The sequence below is a fragment of the Clupea harengus genome, chromosome 15 (genome assembly GCF_900700415.2).
Source record: "Clupea harengus chromosome 15, Ch_v2.0.2, whole genome shotgun sequence".
NCBI classification, from domain to species: Eukaryota; Metazoa; Chordata; class Actinopteri; order Clupeiformes; family Clupeidae; genus Clupea; species Clupea harengus.
In genome coordinates, this window is record NC_045166.1 from 21,590,835 (window position 1) to 21,609,529 (window position 18,695).

The window sequence follows — 18,695 nt, forward strand, 5'->3', positions numbered from 1 at the left end:
CACTGATATTAAATGTATTTTATATACTAGTTAAATCAATCAGAGACAGTGATTAGTTCTTCAAATTCCAAAAATGACTTTTATTATGATACAATAATCCGGCATCCTGTGCCGGAAGTTGACAGTGTGTTTCGTATAGCCTCGAAAAAGATAGGTGGGCACTCATGACATTTCTTCTTGGGTTTTTATTGCATATCAAATACAGTTAAACATTCTATATTCCATGAAGCTGAACTTTGTGCTGTAAGTGATTTGGCTGATCCAACGAGTAGGAAAGTCAGATCTACGGAGGCCTGATTTTAGGTAAGCTTTAGCGTTCATCATCGAGATTTGTGAACGCACCCCTGTTGGTCGGACGGACGTCATTTAGCGATTTATAGTGTAGCTTGTCTATTTTGATTTTCCGTAGCATTTAAAAATGCATTGCACTAAGTAGTCTATGCTTGTGAACTGTCATACCAAAATAGTTAATTCATTCGTACCAACACTCAGTCAGAACGTTGAAACTTTAAGGATAGTGTGACGAAAGCACGCTACAATACTAATAAACTCACCTGGAGGGATGTGACATCACTAGCATCAGGGTTATTTGCTCGAAATTAAACTAATATGAACATTTTAGTTTAAACATTTTCTTGTCTTGTTTGTACAGGTGGTGATATAAGAATGTCACTGTTATAATCTTAGTTCAAGAGATGCTGAAGGATACATGACCGCAGAATGGACTTTTTGTTAACATGACAAGCAAATTTGATAGGCGTTTTTGGCTATAGGCTCTTTTTTTTTAAAGAGCTGCTGTTTTCTCATCCCTGGAATTTTGTTTCTTATGACCATGTAATGGACTACACAATTTTAAACCTCTGACATTTTTTATGTTATCATCATCAAGAGAACTGAACCTGAAGGAACACTGAGTCAGTGGTCTGATGGTAATGCATATAATGTTTGGTATTCAATAGGTCCTTTACTACCCAGCGGTGTTCAACAGAGCCAAAATGGCATCCGCCCCTGCGCAGCAACCCACACTCACAGTGGAACAGGCCCGAGGTAGAGCCACACCAATCAGTCATCACATTTGATTCATTTACATTTTCATAAAAAATAATTTAACTGAGACAGGTGGGATCTGTGTGTGATGCATTTGTATGTATGTGTGTGTGTGTGTGTGTGTGTGTGTGTGTGCGCATGTTTGTGCGTGTGTGTTTGTGCGCACATGCCCATGCAGTGGTGCTGAGCGAGGTGATCCAGGCCTTCTCTGTGCCAGAGAACGCAGCGCGGATGGAGGAGGCCAGGGAGAGCGCCTGCAACGACATGGGCAAGATGTTACAGCTGGTTCTTCCCGTGGCCACGCAGATCCAGCAGGAGGTCATCAAGGCTTACGGCTTCAACAACGAGGGCGAAGGTAAGGAAAGTCAGATGTGTTATCTGTCTGTGTTATCGAGGCTGGACTTACCTATGTGTTATCTGTCCGTGTTATGGAGGCTGGACTTACCTATGTGTTATCTGTCCACGTTATCGAGGCTGGACTTACCTATGTGTTATCTGTCCATGTTATCGAGGCTGGACTTACCTATGTAAGCTCAGCTCAGTTCCCCATGAACTCCTCTGGGAATCCTTCAACTTTTTCCACGTACCAAAACCCATCACTACACTGGTAAAGGCCTATTTCCAAGACCTGCAACTGTGCTTCACAACACATGACTTCACAACAACATGGCAGCGCTTGGAAGTAGGCATAATGGCAGGCTGTACAATTTCGCCTCTGGCCTTCACTATGGCCATGGAAGTCATCATCAGGGCATCGAGATGGGTGGTCGGCGGTGAGAGAACTAAGGAAGGGCTCCGTCTCCCACCTATCCGAACATACATGGATGACATGACTACACTGACCACCACTGCAGCATGCACCAGGCGGCTACTTGCAAAACTGCAGGATAACATCAAGTGGGCCCGGATGAAAATCAAGCCAAGCAAATCTCGAAGCATCTCTATAGTCAAGGGACAACTTAAAGATGTGAGGTTCTGCATTGGAGATGACCCGATACCAACGGTGTCTGAGCAACCCGTCAAGAGCCTGGGTAGATGGTACAACGAAAGCCTCCGGGATAAAGATCAAGTGCAGCAAATAAGGCAGGACATTGCCGACGGTCTTGAGAACATCAACAAGACCCTACTGCCTGGGAAGCTCAAACTTTGGTGCCTACAGTTTGGACTTCTCCCCCGGATAATGTGGTCACTCACCGTCTATGAGGTCCCAATAACAACAGTGGAGAAGATGGAGCGAACCATTACCTCATACGTGAAGAAATGGCTGGGCGTCCCACGATGTCTGAGTAACATCGGCCTCTATGGCAAAGGGGTCCTTGAACTACCTCTTACAAGTCTAACGGAGTACAAGTGCTCTAAAGTAAGACTTCAGATGACATTGAAGGACTCCAAAGACCAGACCATTAGCAAGGCTGTACCTCCCCTACAAACTGGACGGAAATGGACATCATCCAAGGCTGTGCAGCAAGCAACATCAGCCCTGAGACACCAAGACATTGTGGGGAATATCCAGCATGGAAGAGGAGGCTTTTGCCTGGCAGCAAGCAAACCAACATTCCATAAGGCAACAACATCGGAACGCAGGAAGCTGGTGGTCGAGGAGGTGCGCAGACAGGAGGAGACTGCAAGAAGTGCAAAGGCTGTCTCTCTTGCTAAACAAGGGCAATGGACGCGGTGGGAAGGCCTGGAGAGGAGAAAGATCAACTGGAGTGAGCTTTGGCAAATGGAGGCAAGCAACATCAGCTTCATCATAAGAGCTGTTTATGATGTGCTTCCATCACCAAAAAACCTACATCAATGGTATGGCGAGGACCCGACCTGCCCCCTCTGCCCAGCTCCAGCGACTCTCAGGCATGTAATGACAGGTTGCAAGACCAGCCTCTCACAAGGCCGCTACACCTGGAGGCACAATCAGGTCCTCAAGAGCTTGGCTGCAGCACTTGAGATCAAGAGGAGTGCAACCAATTCACAACATCCAAAAACAAGCAATCCCGTTAAAACAACAACATTCATCCGGGAGGGACAGAAAAGGCCCAAGCATCCTCCTACGAAGCCAGAAAATGGACACTTAGCCATGGCCCGGGACTGGAAGATGCTTGTCGATATTGGCCAGCAACTCATTTTTCCACCTGAGATTGCTTCTACCAACCTTAGGCCAGACATGGTACTCTGGTCCCCGTCACGAAAGGCTGTGTACATCATAGAGCTCACAGTCCTGTGGGAAAACTCTGTTAAAGAGGCCTACGAGTGTAAAAAACTGCGTTACACAGAGTTGGCAGCAGACGCAACTCAGGAATGCAAAAGTCTGGCCAGTTGAAGTGGGATGCAGAGGATTCGTGGCTTCTTCCACCATCAGGTTGCTAAAAGAGCTTGGAATCTATGGACAGGCTCTGCGGCAGACCGTCAGAGCAGTGTCTCAAGCAGCTGAAAGAGGCAGCCAGTGGATCTGGATCAAACGGAAGGACCCTTGCTGGGCTATAACTTCATGACCCCCCACCCCCACCTGAGAACCCAATTCAGATCCCTCCAACTTGAGGAGGGCATATGAGGTATGCGTTCAGCTTTAGGGCTGGCTCAGGGAAGAGGACGCCCCTGCCTTGCATAGTCCCATAGGAAATCTTAATTGGGCATGGGACACAAGCTAAGGCTTGATCACCCTTTAGCTGGCCACCTTTGATGAGAGTGTTTAGTGATTAAAGGCCGAAACACCTACTGATTCGAAGGCACACTACTGAGGATGGGTCCCAAAATTGACATCTTAACCCAGTCTAAGAATTAAACTTCCCATGCCACTCTGTCAACATCATGGTAAATCTCATGTGAGTGCATACCATCTATTGGCACAATGGACAGTTTTAACATCTCGTCCCGTGTTTTATAATTCTGTGTTATCTGTCCGTGTTATCGAGGCTGGACTTACCTATGTGTTATCTGTATTATGTTCAAAGTCAAAGTAGCTTTATTGTCAATTACTTTGCATGTTAAGACATACAAAGGAATCGAAAAAAACGTTTCCCACTCTCCCACGGTGAAACATATAAGTGCACACGCACAACAACAGATAAGACAAGACATATAGATATACATATACATATAGTTATAAACATTCAGATACATGTACAGCAGCATAAGTTTACTTTAAAGTGAGGTTATGGTAGTGCAAAAAAAAGGCAGCAAAAAGACATCCTGTGAGATGTATTTGTTACATTGGCAGTGCAAGTATAACAGTACGTGGTAAAGTGATAAAAGTGCAAGGGACAGTTTTGTTGCAGAGTCCTGAGTTATTGTAGGGGGGGTGGGGGGGGGGGGGGGATTTCAGCCTCGTATCAGACTGTCGGATATGGCTGGGGGCCGGGGAGAGAATTTAGCTTCCTGACAGCTTGGTGTATAAAGCTAATAATAATGTTGACTCTGTGGCACTCATGATCACTGTATTTAGGTGTGATTTGAGTACCTTCTGATGACACATGGATGTGTGTGTGCGCAGGTGTGCCATCTGTATGATCTGTCAATTTTACTGTTTACATTTACATTTTAGTGTTATCTGTTATTTTCAAATGTTACTCAAATTGCTGTTTGTTATACCTCAGTGCTCCTTACTCAGTGTCACAAAATGACTCAGTTAAAAAAAATGTAAAAAAGTTTCTTAAAGTCGAACGATATTCATGGATTGCTGCAGCTTTCATCGTTAGTGTCTTTAGAATTTTAAGAAAATAGAAACTTAGAATATGTACCAGTGTTTTGTAGTTGATTTGCATCATGTAGAAAGATTAAGGCCTGTAAACATTTTGTGTCCTTTGCTGTTCTTTCACAATAATAATAATAATATGTCTTTTTTTTTTTTCTAGGTGTCCTTAAATTTGCCAGGCTGGTGAAGATGTATGAAACACAGGACCCAGAAATTGCAGCCATGTCCATCAAGCTCAAGTCCCTCCTTCTACCACCTCTTTCTACACCTCCCATTGGAGGAGGTATTCCAGCCTCCTAGGCTTACCAATGATCAACGAGGAAGCCACATGACTTTACTATGGTCATTCTGAAAAAAAAAAAACTGAAATTGGGAAAAGTGCCAGGAGCATTTTTTTCTGTTACAAAAAGGCTCATTTTTTTTGTCTAATGGGATCCCACTGCATTTTCTATAACATTCCCATGGCATTTGTCTTGAGTTAAATATCATTGAAGCACCACTGGCCTTTTCGCCAACATGTAAACCAATGCACTTTGGAAATATAGGTGTTTATTGATGAGGGTGTTTCAGAATGTGTCATTGTTTTGTACCATATAACTAATGTCAAAAGATTACTCAATTAGGCACCCATTTCTATATCGCATGACGGACCTTACTTTTAGCTCTCACCCCCTTTCGCCCTCAACATTAAAAACGCATACACACACTAACAATACTGACATTTTAACACATTTTTAGTAATGTGCATCTTACTTTTTCTATCTGTGGAAGAAACACAACACATACATTCTCTCACTATCTTTTCTGGAACATAAACATACACACCCAGTTTATTCACACTGACAGGGATAGCCCCAGAATTCCTATGGAACACCATGGAGAAGTATGAAGGCCAAAATCAGCCAATTTGCCTGTATGTTTTGAAAAGTGTATTTCTTTCTCATCTTTTACATTTCTAGTAGACAACTAGCATTTTTGAAAATTAAAAGATGGATCATGGTTGTTATTATTGCTTAATAAATGTATAATGGTAACGACATGGTCCCGTAAACTTCATCGTTAACCAAAGTGGCTGGACATTGTTGATTAGACCGACTGGTAATTAACCTGCTTTAGTGACTAGTGATATTCCACCCATTGTTACTCAACACAATTTATTTTTGCCTTGAAGTTCACCGACATGTTGACAAGATAAAGCAACGTAATAATCTGTGCTACCATCCTAGTCTTCAATTTACATACTTTTTGCTCATATATATATATACGATATACACAACAAGCAAACAAGGCTGACTTACGTCAGTTTTTTATTGCACAAGTGACACACTGCAACACACACGTGGATATGGAGGCGACACAGGACACACACGCAGGCCTGAAGTCGCTGTGAATGTAATCTCTGCCTTTTCCCCATCCCGGACTGTCCTTTCTCCAGAACCCCCCAGGAGCAGTGGGCAGCTTTTCAGCTCCCGGGGACCTAGTGAACCGTCCGTCTGGTCAGGGACGGACAGGAGAGTGTTCTAACATGGCACATTAGAACCTTACTATCTAACTTAGTTATTGAATAATGTAAGTGTTCATTACCAAGGAAAATTGTTGTTTCAATCTAGCATCTGACATATGACATTTATTAGTTGCTAATAGTCATAGTACATATATTAAAATATGTGTATTACCAATTTCTCGGTTAAATGTAAAATAAACCTGAATAGCTTCAGTGGCTTCAATTGGTTAGAAATGTGGAACCAATCCTTTTGCCCATTTTTGTCTTTCTCCTTTCATTGGCCAGTCTCATGTATGGCTTTTTCTTTGAAACTCTGCCTAGAAGGCCAACATTCCAGAGCCTCTCCACTGCTGGCAATGAGACGATGTAAAGCTGCCAGCTGAGGACCTGTAAGGTATCTGTTTCTCAAACAAGAGATACTGGTGTTTTTCTCCACCTACACAGTTGTGCACCGGGGGCCTCTCGCTTCTCTTTCTACTCTGGTTAAAGCCATTGTGTTCTGTGAAAGATGTGATGCAAACATTTGGAAGTTATCACTCTTCAGATGCACAAACATCATTGCAAAAAGGTTTTCCAATTAGCCTTCTGAACAATTTTGGATTAGCAAACATAATGTGCCATTAAAGACAAAACAGTAAAGTCGGCAAAAAATGGACCTTGTACACCTTCGTAGATATTCCATTCGAAATTAGCCATTTCAACCTGCAATAGGCGTTTACAATATTATTCATGTGTACACTATATTTCTGATCAATTTTAGGTTATTTGAATAGAAAAAGTGTGCTTTCCTTTCAAAAACAAGGAAATTCCAGTAGCATAGGTCGAACTAAATTAATTGTGTTATCATACTGTTCCATTGGTAATTTTGTTGTGCAAATTTCTGCAGGGTTATGCAGTTTCCACTTGAACTGACATAGCCTATAATTATACCTATTAGAAAAGGGATGAAACGGTTGTTCAAATTTCATTCAATAATAAGGCCATGGGTGCTTGAAAAGTCATGGATCAGTTTTGCAAAAGTTGGGAACACTACCGATAGATATGCCCCATTGTGCCAATATTCGGAGAACCAATGATGTCATGTGATATCACAATGCTAGTATTTATTGGTCACATTTTAGTCACGTGATTGAGGTATGGATGTCTTGTAGGCCTTGTCGTGTTGCTACGGACGCACATTCTCAGGTTTCTGAACTGACCCAGCCTAGCTGCATTTGGAGGGTAGGCAACCGATAGTGTTTTTTTTTTTTTTTTTTCATTTTTATGGCTATGGCCATGGCAAAGTCAAAAACCGATGCACTGTGTGCCTTAAACGTGCGGAGAGAGAATTGGTGTCGAATTGAGGCTGGCAGCGAATTCTGGCAACGACCCGAGAAAAGGCACTTCGTTTGTCATCTTCAGAACACCCGCGATCTTGGAGCCCAGCAAACAGTTCCGACAGTGGAGAGAACCAGCTGGATGAAACGCACTCCTCGTGCCCGTATCATCGAACGCAGACACTTCGACGAGAGCTGTGAGTAGCTTATCTTTTCTTAGGCATAGGCAACGTAAAAAGTGTTAACAGAAAGTAATACATCCCATTTTTTGTAATTCACAGATAAATCCCATTTGGTGTGACGAAGATGACGGATTCACACATATTTGTTATATAAATAGGTTACCAAATATATTCAGATAGTCTGCTATTTTATTCATCTTTAGGTCTATTCAACAGGTTTTGGTAACAATGTAAGCAATACGATCACAAATATGTGATTTGTACTCCCTTTACCTGTACTGATATGTGAAGACGTGGGTCTGATTATGTTGGAACATAGGGTATAATGTACTAAAAACCTTTAAGTATCTATGTAACTTGAAAACCGACGGTTTGACTGTTCAGTGGATTTGCCTGTTATGAATGAAGGTTTGATGATGTAATAATGAACTCAAGGCAAATGGCTGTTAATAAAACTAAATCTGCACTGTATAATTTTGAAATGACTCAAAAAGAAAGCTCTATCCTCAAAAGATTTGACATATAATTTGATCAAAAAAATGAAGGAAAACACTAAAACATGCATGGCTACATACCACTTACTGGCTCAGTGCCTTGCAATCTGTTACAGTTTTAATGAGCCTTACTTTATTTTTTATGTAAAATATAATGTCACATCTGGCCAGCAAGTCCTGAAAGTTGATAGTTAAATACAGAGTCTCCATAGAATACCCAGATACCCCCTATATGTTTAGTGTTTAGTGTAGTGTTTTAGGGCAATGACTGTACTGTTTTTACAGTCATTAGTTTAGACCCAGTTATACATTACAGAATGTTGCATTACAAACACACAGATATCACTTTGTTATTATTTATTTCCAAGCAGCACTATAATATGGCTGCATGACAGAGTATAATGCCTTGTGCCATGACTTGGAATAATAGTTTTTCACAAATGATAAAAAAAATAAGGCGTTAAAATGGCATATAATACTATATGGTCATATATGGCTCCAAATCAGAGATTGTGTATGAAAAAAGGTTTCAAGGAGACAGTGAATGTTTTTTTTTCCTTCTCTTTTCTTCTGAGGATCCTGATTGTCTTTCTCTCTAATCATTAGAAGGAATATGGTGTTGTGTGTTGGTTGTGTGAAATGTTTCTCTGTCCACAGTGACAAAATAACTTCAAGAACTCACATTTCCTTGGACTATTTACAAATGGAGAACCATCACAGTGCATCAATATAAAGTGCCTTCAGGAAACATCTTTGTTATAGTTCTGTTGAGCAGAGTAACTTTTACTCGATGAGTCTCAGACTTCAGAACAAGAATCCTTGCTGTGTAACTGGTCAACAGTAAACAGTTCCCATACAGGGCCAGCAGGCTGCTTCAAAGTGCCACGAAACATCAACATAATTTTCCTTTACTTAGAGCAGTGGTTCCCAAACTTTACATGGCAGGCCCCACTGCACCCCCAATACCACGGTGCAAAGATTGAGAGACTCAGATGACCTATTACCTGTCTTCTTTAATAAAAAAAAAGGTGTTGCATAGCTTTTCTTTTCTAATTGTTTCTACATTTTAACATTTTCAATTTCATTTCAGCAACCAGTCAAACTTAAATATTTTATCAGTTAAAGGAACAGTTCATGATTCTAATCCCATACACTTTTAGTCAAATTCAGCAAATTGCTCCTCACAGTCCTAGCTGTCTGATTAGTGTTTATACACAGTCCTGGCTCTCTACATGGGAAACAAACGTAGTGGCTTGGACCAAGCCATAAACAATTCAAGCCAGGGAGCGGTGTAAGTTGACTTGCTGTTGAGCCTAAATATCAACAACCTTTCATGAAACCGAAACGCGGACGGTACCTTTGACATTTTTTTATTTGATTGGATCAGAGCTCTTTTTGTAAATATAGACTGGCTATGCATCGTTCCTTTCTTTGGATCAGTTCATGTTAGGCCCATGTCCATTGTATTATAATACAATGTAGGCTAGCTAGTAACCCTGACCATATTGTATAAATACGAAGTAGGCTATAAACTCTTCAGTTAGTTACAGGTTACTATGCTGAGAGATCACTGCCATACTTGGTTTGTAATAGTTTATTGTTTAGGGTTCTCGTTAAGTTTTTTCGCCGGTGTAACTCCACAGGGGGGCCCGCCCTACAATTTGGGAACCACTGTCTTCGAGAAAAGAATGAAATAACAGAAAAGTGACTGGCTTAAGACACCCCAGTCAGGGGATGTGAAGTGATTCGAGAGCATGTTCATCGCCTCACATCTCAAAGTGACGGAACATACTCTCCACATATTCAAGAACTCTCTGCCAGTCTGGTCCCCCCGCGCTCAGCATCTCTTCTACTGTCTGGTAAACGGACATACAAACATACAAACAAATTAATAAATAAAAAAATACAGAATGTTCCAAACAGAGGACATTATGAAATATGTTAAGGTATGTACAGTCTATCTCACCAGTGTAGCTGTTACTCCCACACTCTCTCCAGTCCTAAATGCCAGATCTAGATTTTCCCTCTAAAGCAGATACAGTGAATACAGATACAGATATAAATATAGCTATTTATATGTCTTTATATATATCTCATTTACATATTACGTAGATAGTGCTTCACCATAGCTAATCCTTAGGGACTATAGTATTTGTTTTAGAGATTATATATGTTGATTGTGTATATACCATTTTAAGATAAATTGAGGTTAGAGTGCTGTATGAAATGTGCCTATTTCCCTAGACATATGTGATGTATGTGTGAGTGTGCGTACCTTATTATCCGGGTTTAGTGTGCTGTAAGGTATGTGTGTAGGCAGGTAGGTGTGGTAGACCGCACAGAAGGCTAAACCATCCTCCCAACTGGTGCTGAAGTTTGTGATGTCGATGTTCTGCCGACAGAAACCCACACACTTTTTAACAATTACAGCAGTTAACAAGCAACTATTCAACTCTGTACATTAATGCACACAATAAGATCAAACAATATAATCTATTATACAATCTGACTATTAGTAGGCTATTTAATAACCTCTTCATGGAGATATGGGGTGAAAATGTGAATAGTTTAAAGGTCAATCAGAGCCGGAAGCTGACCTTGTAGCCCTTTGTTCGCCTCTGACACCAGCGTAGGAGAGAGTTCCTTCTGGAGCCGCCATGACGACGCAACAGCATACTGAAGCTATCCTCAGGCCTTAGGTGGGTGAGCAGAGTAAGGAAAGAGTGAAAGAGACATTTTGTGGAGAACAGCGATGGAGCGAGAGGGACAGAGCGGTTGCTCCCACGACATAGAGCACAGGAAGTGGAAGTGTATGTGTGCGTGTTTGTCAGCAGATGCTTAGCAGCCTCACCTGATTTTACCGACGATCACTGATGACACATCAGTGCTTTGGTCATCATCCTGTTTACCTGTGAGATGCACACGCAAATAGGAAACAATTTGTAAAGTGTTTGGTGATGGTTTTGGTAACCTCAGACTCCAAACTAATTGTTGAAGCACTACATCAAATACGCGCAGAAATCATTCAAACAGACAAATAAAAATATGCAATGTCTCTTACAAGCAAAAATACACATACACAAGCTATCAAAAACACACTGCCACATTCAGTTATGCACTCTTTTTAGTTGGTCATGTAATCAAGAAAAACACACATACACACACTTGTGTAAAAACTGGACCAGCTGTCTTGGCGTTGTAGGGGTAGGTCCAGTCTCCTCCCTCCCCCCACATCTCTCCCTGGGTCTTGACTCTGAGGACAGAGACCCACCACAGTTGTGAGAACGGACCAAAACTTAATTAAAACTGTTTAGGGAGAGGAACATGGTTTACTTTCACTGCCATAAATGACGAGAGTAGAAATGCCGTTTTGACAAACAAAAACCTTCTTCCCAGCATTCAGTAATGCCAGGTTACAGAGAACAACTTGTGTATCTGAGTCTGCCAAAGCTGTTACAAATGTTTTGTGAAAACCCCTGAAAGGAGTTTGTTATTTACTATTAAACTATACAGGCCAAGATAAGTCTTTCTCCCAGTCAAACATTCATTTTTCACACTAATCACACACACACACACACACACACACACACACACACACACACACACACACACACACACACACACACACACACACACACACACACACACATATACTGCTTTACCAGGCTAGCAGGTCCCACCACATCCGATGATGTTTGGGAGACACCACTCAGGCCAGGGGGAGGATCCGATGGAAGAGGCAGCCGAGAGAGACTCCTGCATGGGATGCAACGTGGGTGGAAGATCACGTCTGCCTCTCAAATATTAATGAACTCACTGAGCCTGGACTACAACTAAACAGAGTTGCAACTAAGAGTTAAGTGAACTACTATCACCGTTACATGGAGATAACAAACAAAAAAGACACAGAAACTGCCCAAAACAGACTAAACCTGCAGTATTTTTGACAGATACTTGAATGGGTCTCCATGTATCCTCCATATTTGCTTGATCCAAAGGCTGACACATTACAGGAGAAGGTATGATGATGTTTGCAAGTTCATTAGAGGATAGAATATAATAATTTGTCACACTTGTCTTGAGGGATAACAAATCATAACTGTGAATATTAAGAACAATATTAATGTGAAATATTTTGCAGGAAAACTGCAGATTAGACTTTTCATCAGGCTCACCTGGACCTCTCTGACAGCATGACAATCTTCCGAGGATCCCTCAGTCCAAACCCTGGCAGAGTCCTCCTTTCAAAATCAATTACTCCACTCCCAAATGCCCTAGCCTCTCCTTCACCCAATGACCCCTCCCCTGACTTCCTCTTGTTTCTCAACTCAAGCTCTTCACTGGTCTTTTTACCGCCTCTCTCTCCGTCTCCCTCCTCTTCTGCTTTACCTCTTCCACTTGTCCGTCCACTTCCAGAATCTTGCATAGGTATCCTGGATGTCCTGCCTTCTGTGTTTGTCTGAGTGCTCTGGTCCAGCTGTAGCGGTCTGCTCTGGGCCTTGAGCTGCTCCTGCTCCAGCCTCTGGCAGGCCTCTGTGTACTGGGCCCTTAGAGTCTCCAGGTTGCTCTCTGCCTGCTGCAGCAGGGCCTGTGTGGCCTCCAGGCGCTCTACTTCCGCCTGCTGGCTGAAGCGCAGCGCCCTCGCGCCCTCCTCTGCCTCCATGCGCAGCCGGTCGGCCACTGCTACCGCCACCTGCAGGTCAGACTGGAACTGCAGCCACTCGGTCCTCTCTGACTGCATGGGACAAACACAAGGTTGTGGTATGCATGATATACTGCAATAAAACTGTAGTACCTGTTCTAAAACCCTTGGTCAAAATATAAAGTTATATAGATGTACAAACAATTATACTTACAACATAACACTACACTAATTAACACTGGATCACGGTCACATCAAGTTACTGACTAAGACTGTACGAACAAGCCAGGACTGTGTACGAACACCTGTGTTTTTGAGCACACACTCTGAAAGGACAGCTAGAGGACGAGAAGAGCAATTTGCTGAATTTGACAAAAAAGTGTATTGAATTAGAATTGCAGATTGCTCCTTTAATGGTCAATGTCAGGTTGTCTTTGGTTTAACGGCATTTTAGTTAAGTCTTCCAGCTAGATGTCAGAGACAGGGGTGATTTTCCATTAGCAGTAAATGCAAATACACACGTCAGACAAGAAATCAATACTCCTGTCTCACCCATTGTGGGCCTGGTGTTTTGTGTTTCAGCTTGTGTGTGTGTGTGTGTGCACGTGTGTGTGTGCATGTTCCTGCAGTGGCATTAGTTTAAGCCTATGCTGAATGGTGATATTCATGATTGACTGACGTATGGATGTTTGTGTAGGTGTTTGTATGGATAGCTGGGTAGCAACAGCCAAACCACCTCCCAGCCACCACACATTCTCCTCAAATGTGTGCATTCAGAAAGTCAGCTTTGATAAACTGGTTTACTAAAGACTCCAACAGTGTGCTTCATCACTGTAACCTGTGAGTTTATCACAGTGCTTGTACGTGGGTAAGTAATGTGCTCTCTCCCTGTGTGTGTGCGTGTGTGTGTGTGTGTGTGTGTGTGTGAGCATTATGCTGTGGTGGTGAAATGGAGAATGACCTCTGACCTCTAGTGTATTCTTTAGGCTCTGAACCTCCTCTATGAACTGGGCCCTCTCCACCACCAGTCTCTTTAGCACACCTGATTAACACACACACACACACACACACACACACACACACACACACACACACACACACACACACACACACACACACACACACACACACACAAATGCACAGGTACTCACACCCACATAAGTAAAGTTATATACACAGAAACAGGCACACATATGAGACACACATAAACATAGCAGTCCCTTGTGATAACATCTCCTAAACACTTCACTTTAGCTCCGGTGTCCTCTATATTGTCTGTATGCGTATATGTCTGTGTTAGTGACGGAGATGAAACTGGAAGAGTGAAGCAAGCAAAGAGCCTTACCCAGCACCTCTGCTACTCCATCTTGCCCTGTGCAGAGTCCAGCCACTGCCCTGTGTTGCTCCAGCAACTGCTGCAGCAGTGTCATAGCAACACCCTCTGTAACCACACCCTGCATGTCCCCACCCATTATTGCCATGTTACCAGTGACCACTCCTTGCAGAGGCCCACCAGTGACACACCCGGACGCAGCCCCCAGGCTCCTCCCCTCAGCCCCTTCAATACAGGGAACACCCTCCACCTCGGCTGCAGTCTCAGCCAGTGGGGCATCCTCCGTCTGGCTCAGGGAGGCTGTCGCTGGGGCGACCTCGGACGCAGTCTCTGAGGGTGATGGTGGAGCGGAGGACGATGGGAGTGGCATCCCCTGGAGGTCTGGCACACTAGGGGAGGAGGGAGGGGTCTGGAAGAAGTCAAAGTGTGATCCTGGAACAGAGATGATACAGGCTGACCTATCGGACACAGAGAGATACTAAGAAGGTGACAGCAGAGACGGAAAGAAAGAGATACAACTGCGGGAGAGATACCACTGGGGCTGTAGCATTCTAGCTGTTTAGAGGCCAAACATGCAGGGTACCTTAGCATCTTACGACCTTAAAGCCTGTCCCCTGAACTACTTACCTCACCTTCCTGATACCAAGAAAGCTCTGCCAGTGACATAAGCACTCTCTCACCCTCGCTGTATACTGTCAGCTAAACAAACACCATAGTTGATAAACACACAGCGCTCCAAATAACTGTTTACGTACAATCTTATCTCCTTCTCTCTCATACACACCTCTTTTTTTCAAAGCATCTCTTTAGGCTAGCTCCCTGTCCTGTTTAAAGCTGCAGGAGTTTGCTGAGTCATCGTTTGACTGGCAGAGAAGGAGCTACTGCAGTGGCCAGTCTGTGAGTGACAGAGTCTCTCCTAGCGTCCCTCCTGCTCAATACAAAGTATCTCCCTTAGAGATGTAAACACACAGAAGCTCCACTGGTATACTGAAAAAAGACAGAATCTCCCAGTGGTCTGTGTGCAGTCTCCTCCTCTGACGATGTGACTATAGACAGCTGGTATACAGGATACAGAGAGAGCTGTAATGTGCAGAGAATCTCCTCTGGTTTCCTGAGCAAAGAGAATCTGCTGCACTCTCATAAAAAACACATTCTCAGTTTGTGTGTACTGTATGTGTACATTTATACATACACATACCACACATGAGGACAAGTTGTTTTAGTTACCTGAGGGGCCAAAGCCATCCTTTCCAGCAAGATTACCCATGAGTCCCTGCAAAAAAAATGCTATGGGTCAACTGGGTTCTTCTTGTCTGGCGCTCCGCTGTTCTAAACACGCACACGCACGCACAAACACACAAATGTGTCTCTTTAAAAGATTTCACATACTCGAGGTCTTTGACAACTATTTGCACACAAACAGTGATGATGGTAAACAATACATAACTTAGGGGGGCACAGGAGTTCTGAAAGAAAGGGTCAGCAAAAACAGATACCTTACATAATCTAACAGCTGTGTTAATATTAATAATTCTGATGCAAGAAACTAATAAATACTATGCATACCTTTAGGAGAGATAGCAGCCTTATAAGCTTTAACGTTTAACTTCTATAAAAAATATGTTAATGCCGTCTTCCATTCACAGACCTCACTTGTTTATTCAGGCTACATCATAACACGCCTCTCTAACAGATACACCACGGTCGATGGTACTTAGACTGGACACGATCTCAATTTAATTTCCTCATTATTCAATATATTTTAGTATATAGGTGTATATATATATACATATATGTATGAAAAGTCTATAACCTACTGTGCAAAATATGGTAGATTAGGGAAGCAGCACAGCACTGCGGTATCTGCAGTCGAATTTCTCAACCAAGGGTTTTTACTGCGTCTCCAGGCTCTATGAATGCGGCTGCCATGGTATACTCAGGTTAAACTCACTGTCGTCCTGTGAAGGCGATCAGATGTGCCGTCTTGGATTATTATTTATGATCTATTTCTAGTCTGGTATTCACGTATCAGATCATCCCATCCGCAGCGTCAAGTTTGCCTATGCAGTACAGGTGATCATGCTAAGAAATCCTGCTGCCGATCGTGATGATTAAATGCAGGTATAGCCAACATTATAGACTAAGACGACATGAAGACTGAATCGTGCGGGTGGTGACACATTATGCCATTCAATCTTTTCATAGAGAAAAATGCATGTCTACTCATACGTTAATAGTCGTTTGTTCTACCACACACCTTCGCTTCCTTGATGCAAGTTAATTTTAAAGTCTGTCCTCACCTCTGATGGGGGGCAGCTTTCACCTTTCCGCCCGACGTTGTGTGAGTGCGCCCATAGTCTTGTAATTCGCTCTTGTCCGCTGTGCACAGGACAGATTACACCTCTAACTCGCTCTTAATGTCGTATTGACTAACTCAGGGGCACATGTACTAGCACGTTAGCGCCTGTTTTATGCGTAATTTCGTCACAACGTGTGCCTAAAAACATGGCATGATTTGTATGAACAGACCACACATGGCTAAAACCGCATTCTGCCTGCTGGAGGAGCACAGAATGACAAGTTGCGCTCTTCTCATTTATGCGTATGTGTCCGTGGGAGGGTCGTGGGAAAAGTGGGAGTTTTGGGAAACATTCTGGCAGAAGCACAAGGTACAAGGTAACAGTATTAAAAAATATACAAAGACAGAATGATATATATTTATAGATATTTAATTTAACCCTGTAAAGACTGATGTATCCAATGTTGGACAGAACAAATTCATTTTTATAAGTTGAAGTGTTTATTGGACAGTTTATAATCAGTTGGGCAGTTTATAATCTCAAATATATATATATATATACATTAGAAACAAAAAAACAAATATTGTTCATTGCATTTGAAACATTTGGGGATATTTCATATGGGTTGGTTCTTTTTTCCCCCTTTTGAAACAGGAACCTTTTTACAACTTTTTAATTTCTCCTAAAACAAACAAACTAAATAAATAACATTTTTGCTTCTCAAAGTGCTTCCCAGTGGTGGTTTTCTTGGGTTCACAGTTTTATGCTTCATGCTCTGTTTCAACCACCAGCCGCTACAGTGCCCGGTTATAATTAGCATTATGTCCCTGTGCTGTTCGTCACAAACAAAAAATGTAGGCCTAATTGCTAACCCTAGACCTAATTACAACAGAGATGTATGTTCTTTGGTAATTACAGAGGAATCTGTAGGCTAAATTTAACCATAACATAAACCTAGTTATAGTGTCATGCCATGACACAGTATTATTGTATAAATACTGTATATTAATTGTATAAAACACATTTTGGCATCACAATGAATGGGCATAGTGGAGTACAATGCATCAGAGGGCTTCAACCCGGGCAGATTTCACACATTGCCAAAGCCACACACTCAATCTGGGTAGTACATGGATGTTCTGACATCCCCCTCGTCTGAAACACCATTGGTTACAACTGAGAATGTTGCAGTGTCCTTATGCACCTACCGTTGCTGTGTCTTTATGCATCTGCCGTAAGGAAGAACGTGTTACAAGAACAACCACAAGGAAGCAAGGAAACAAAGGCAAGTGACAAAAGAAAAACAGGAGGCATCCCACTCGTGGGACACACACGCTGGGGCTCCAGAGGGAAGACAGTGGGTGCTTTTCTGGATCACTTCAATGCAGCCCACTCTGGACTCATAGAAATACAATTAGGAACATCATAAAACTCTGACATTGTATGACCGGGGACAGGTTTCAGAGCTTAGAGAATTAATTGTTAAGGCTATCGTTATTGTTGATAAGACCTTCGTGCCTGGTAAACTGAAATTGTGGTGCATGCAGTTACACATAAGGTGGCCTGTGTGTATGAAGTTGCTATTTCAGAGGTGGAGAAATTTGAGTCACGAAAAATGCAGTTAGGAAATGGCTTGGGTTGCCATGTTGTGTAAGTGCTGTAGCTTTGTATGGAAAAGGAATTTTTGAGTTACCAATGACCAGCTTGGCGGTGGAGTTCAGATGTGCCAGCCTGGAGATGACTTTTGTAACAGTCTAAGGATCCAGTAGTCAAGAACAATGCTCAAAGTGTAAAAACAGGGAGGTAGTGAAATCCTCGAGAAGTGGATCAACATGCACAAGGTCCATTCGCCCATTCGAGCATAGGGATCTCATTGGGCGGATACAGATTGAGGGAGCGGAGTCAGGGCTAGGTGACAGTTGGAAAGCATGGGGTATGGCTAGAGAGGAGGCAGATGGGGTATGACATTGTCAGAGGAGGCAAATGGTAACTAGCTTTGCTTAGCTAGCTTTGCAGCAAGGACTTCTCAAGCAAAGCAAGGGCAATGGATGAACTGGTAATGTTGAGAGGAAGATCAGCTGGAGAGTACTTTGGGCTATGGACCATGGGCTATGTTTTTGGTTATTTAAAACATGTAAATGTATACATACATACTGTATATGCTGTGCATCATCTATTCAGAGAATATT

The 18,695-nt window shown here is 42.6% G+C and overlaps 2 protein-coding genes and 1 long non-coding RNA gene across 5 annotated transcripts; 2 read left to right on the top strand and 1 right to left on the bottom strand.

Moving 5' to 3' along the window:
- The first annotated feature begins 117 nt into the window (after positions 1–117).
- Positions 118–5,769, top strand: grcc10 (gene rich cluster, C10 gene). Its single transcript, XM_012829428.3, has 4 exons — positions 118–303; positions 960–1,047; positions 1,226–1,402; positions 4,896–5,769. The coding sequence occupies exons 2-4, from the start codon at positions 996–998 to the stop codon at positions 5,033–5,035; spliced, it is 369 nt and encodes a 122-aa protein (XP_012684882.1). The 5' UTR covers positions 118–303; positions 960–995; the 3' UTR covers positions 5,036–5,769.
- A 1,356-nt stretch (positions 5,770–7,125) lies between these two features.
- LOC116223831 lies at positions 7,126–8,208 on the top strand. Its single transcript, XR_004165288.2, has 2 exons — positions 7,126–7,752; positions 7,837–8,208. It is a non-coding gene; the product is annotated as an uncharacterized LOC116223831 (long non-coding RNA).
- A 365-nt stretch (positions 8,209–8,573) lies between these two features.
- LOC105901387 (cytospin-A-like) lies at positions 8,574–16,765 on the bottom strand. 3 transcript variants are annotated; one of them, XM_031581922.1, is made up of 13 exons: positions 16,507–16,765; positions 16,024–16,164; positions 15,434–15,479; positions 14,219–14,638; positions 13,842–13,915; positions 12,407–12,966; positions 11,894–11,987; positions 11,391–11,484; positions 11,083–11,140; positions 10,829–10,925; positions 10,507–10,623; positions 10,198–10,257; positions 8,574–10,087 (listed from the first exon to the last, which is right to left on the bottom strand). In XM_031581922.1, exons 3-13 carry the CDS (start codon positions 15,471–15,473, stop codon positions 9,998–10,000), a joined length of 1,704 nt encoding a protein of 567 aa, XP_031437782.1. In that variant the 5' UTR covers positions 15,474–15,479; positions 16,024–16,164; positions 16,507–16,765; the 3' UTR covers positions 8,574–9,997. The 3 variants fall into 3 exon arrangements, with proteins under 3 accessions (XP_031437782.1, XP_031437784.1, XP_012684279.2); XM_031581924.1 differs by lacking the exon at positions 16,024–16,164 and having other exon boundaries at positions 11,397–11,484; XM_012828825.2 differs by lacking the exon at positions 16,024–16,164.
- Between the last annotated feature and the right edge of the window lie 1,930 nt (positions 16,766–18,695).

Coding starts and splice junctions, on each gene's coding strand:
- grcc10 (XM_012829428.3), top strand. CDS start 996: ATGGCATCCGCCCCTGCGCAGCAACCCACACTCACAGTGGAACAGGCC. Junction 1,048..1,225: donor CACAGTGGAACAGGCCCGAG/GTAGAGCCACAC, acceptor ATGCCCATGCAG/TGGTGCTGAGCGAGGTGATC. Junction 1,403..4,895: donor CTTCAACAACGAGGGCGAAG/GTAAGGAAAGTC, acceptor TTTTTTTTCTAG/GTGTCCTTAAATTTGCCAGG.
- LOC105901387 (XM_012828825.2), bottom strand. CDS start 15,473: ATGGGTAATCTTGCTGGAAAGGATGGCTTTGGCCCCTCAG. Junction 11,988..12,406: donor ATGCTGTCAGAGAGGTCCAG/GTGAGCCTGATG, acceptor CATCCCATGCAG/GAGTCTCTCTCGGCTGCCTC. Junction 10,624..10,828: donor GGCGAACAAAGGGCTACAAG/GTCAGCTTCCGG, acceptor TTCTGTCGGCAG/AACATCGACATCACAAACTT.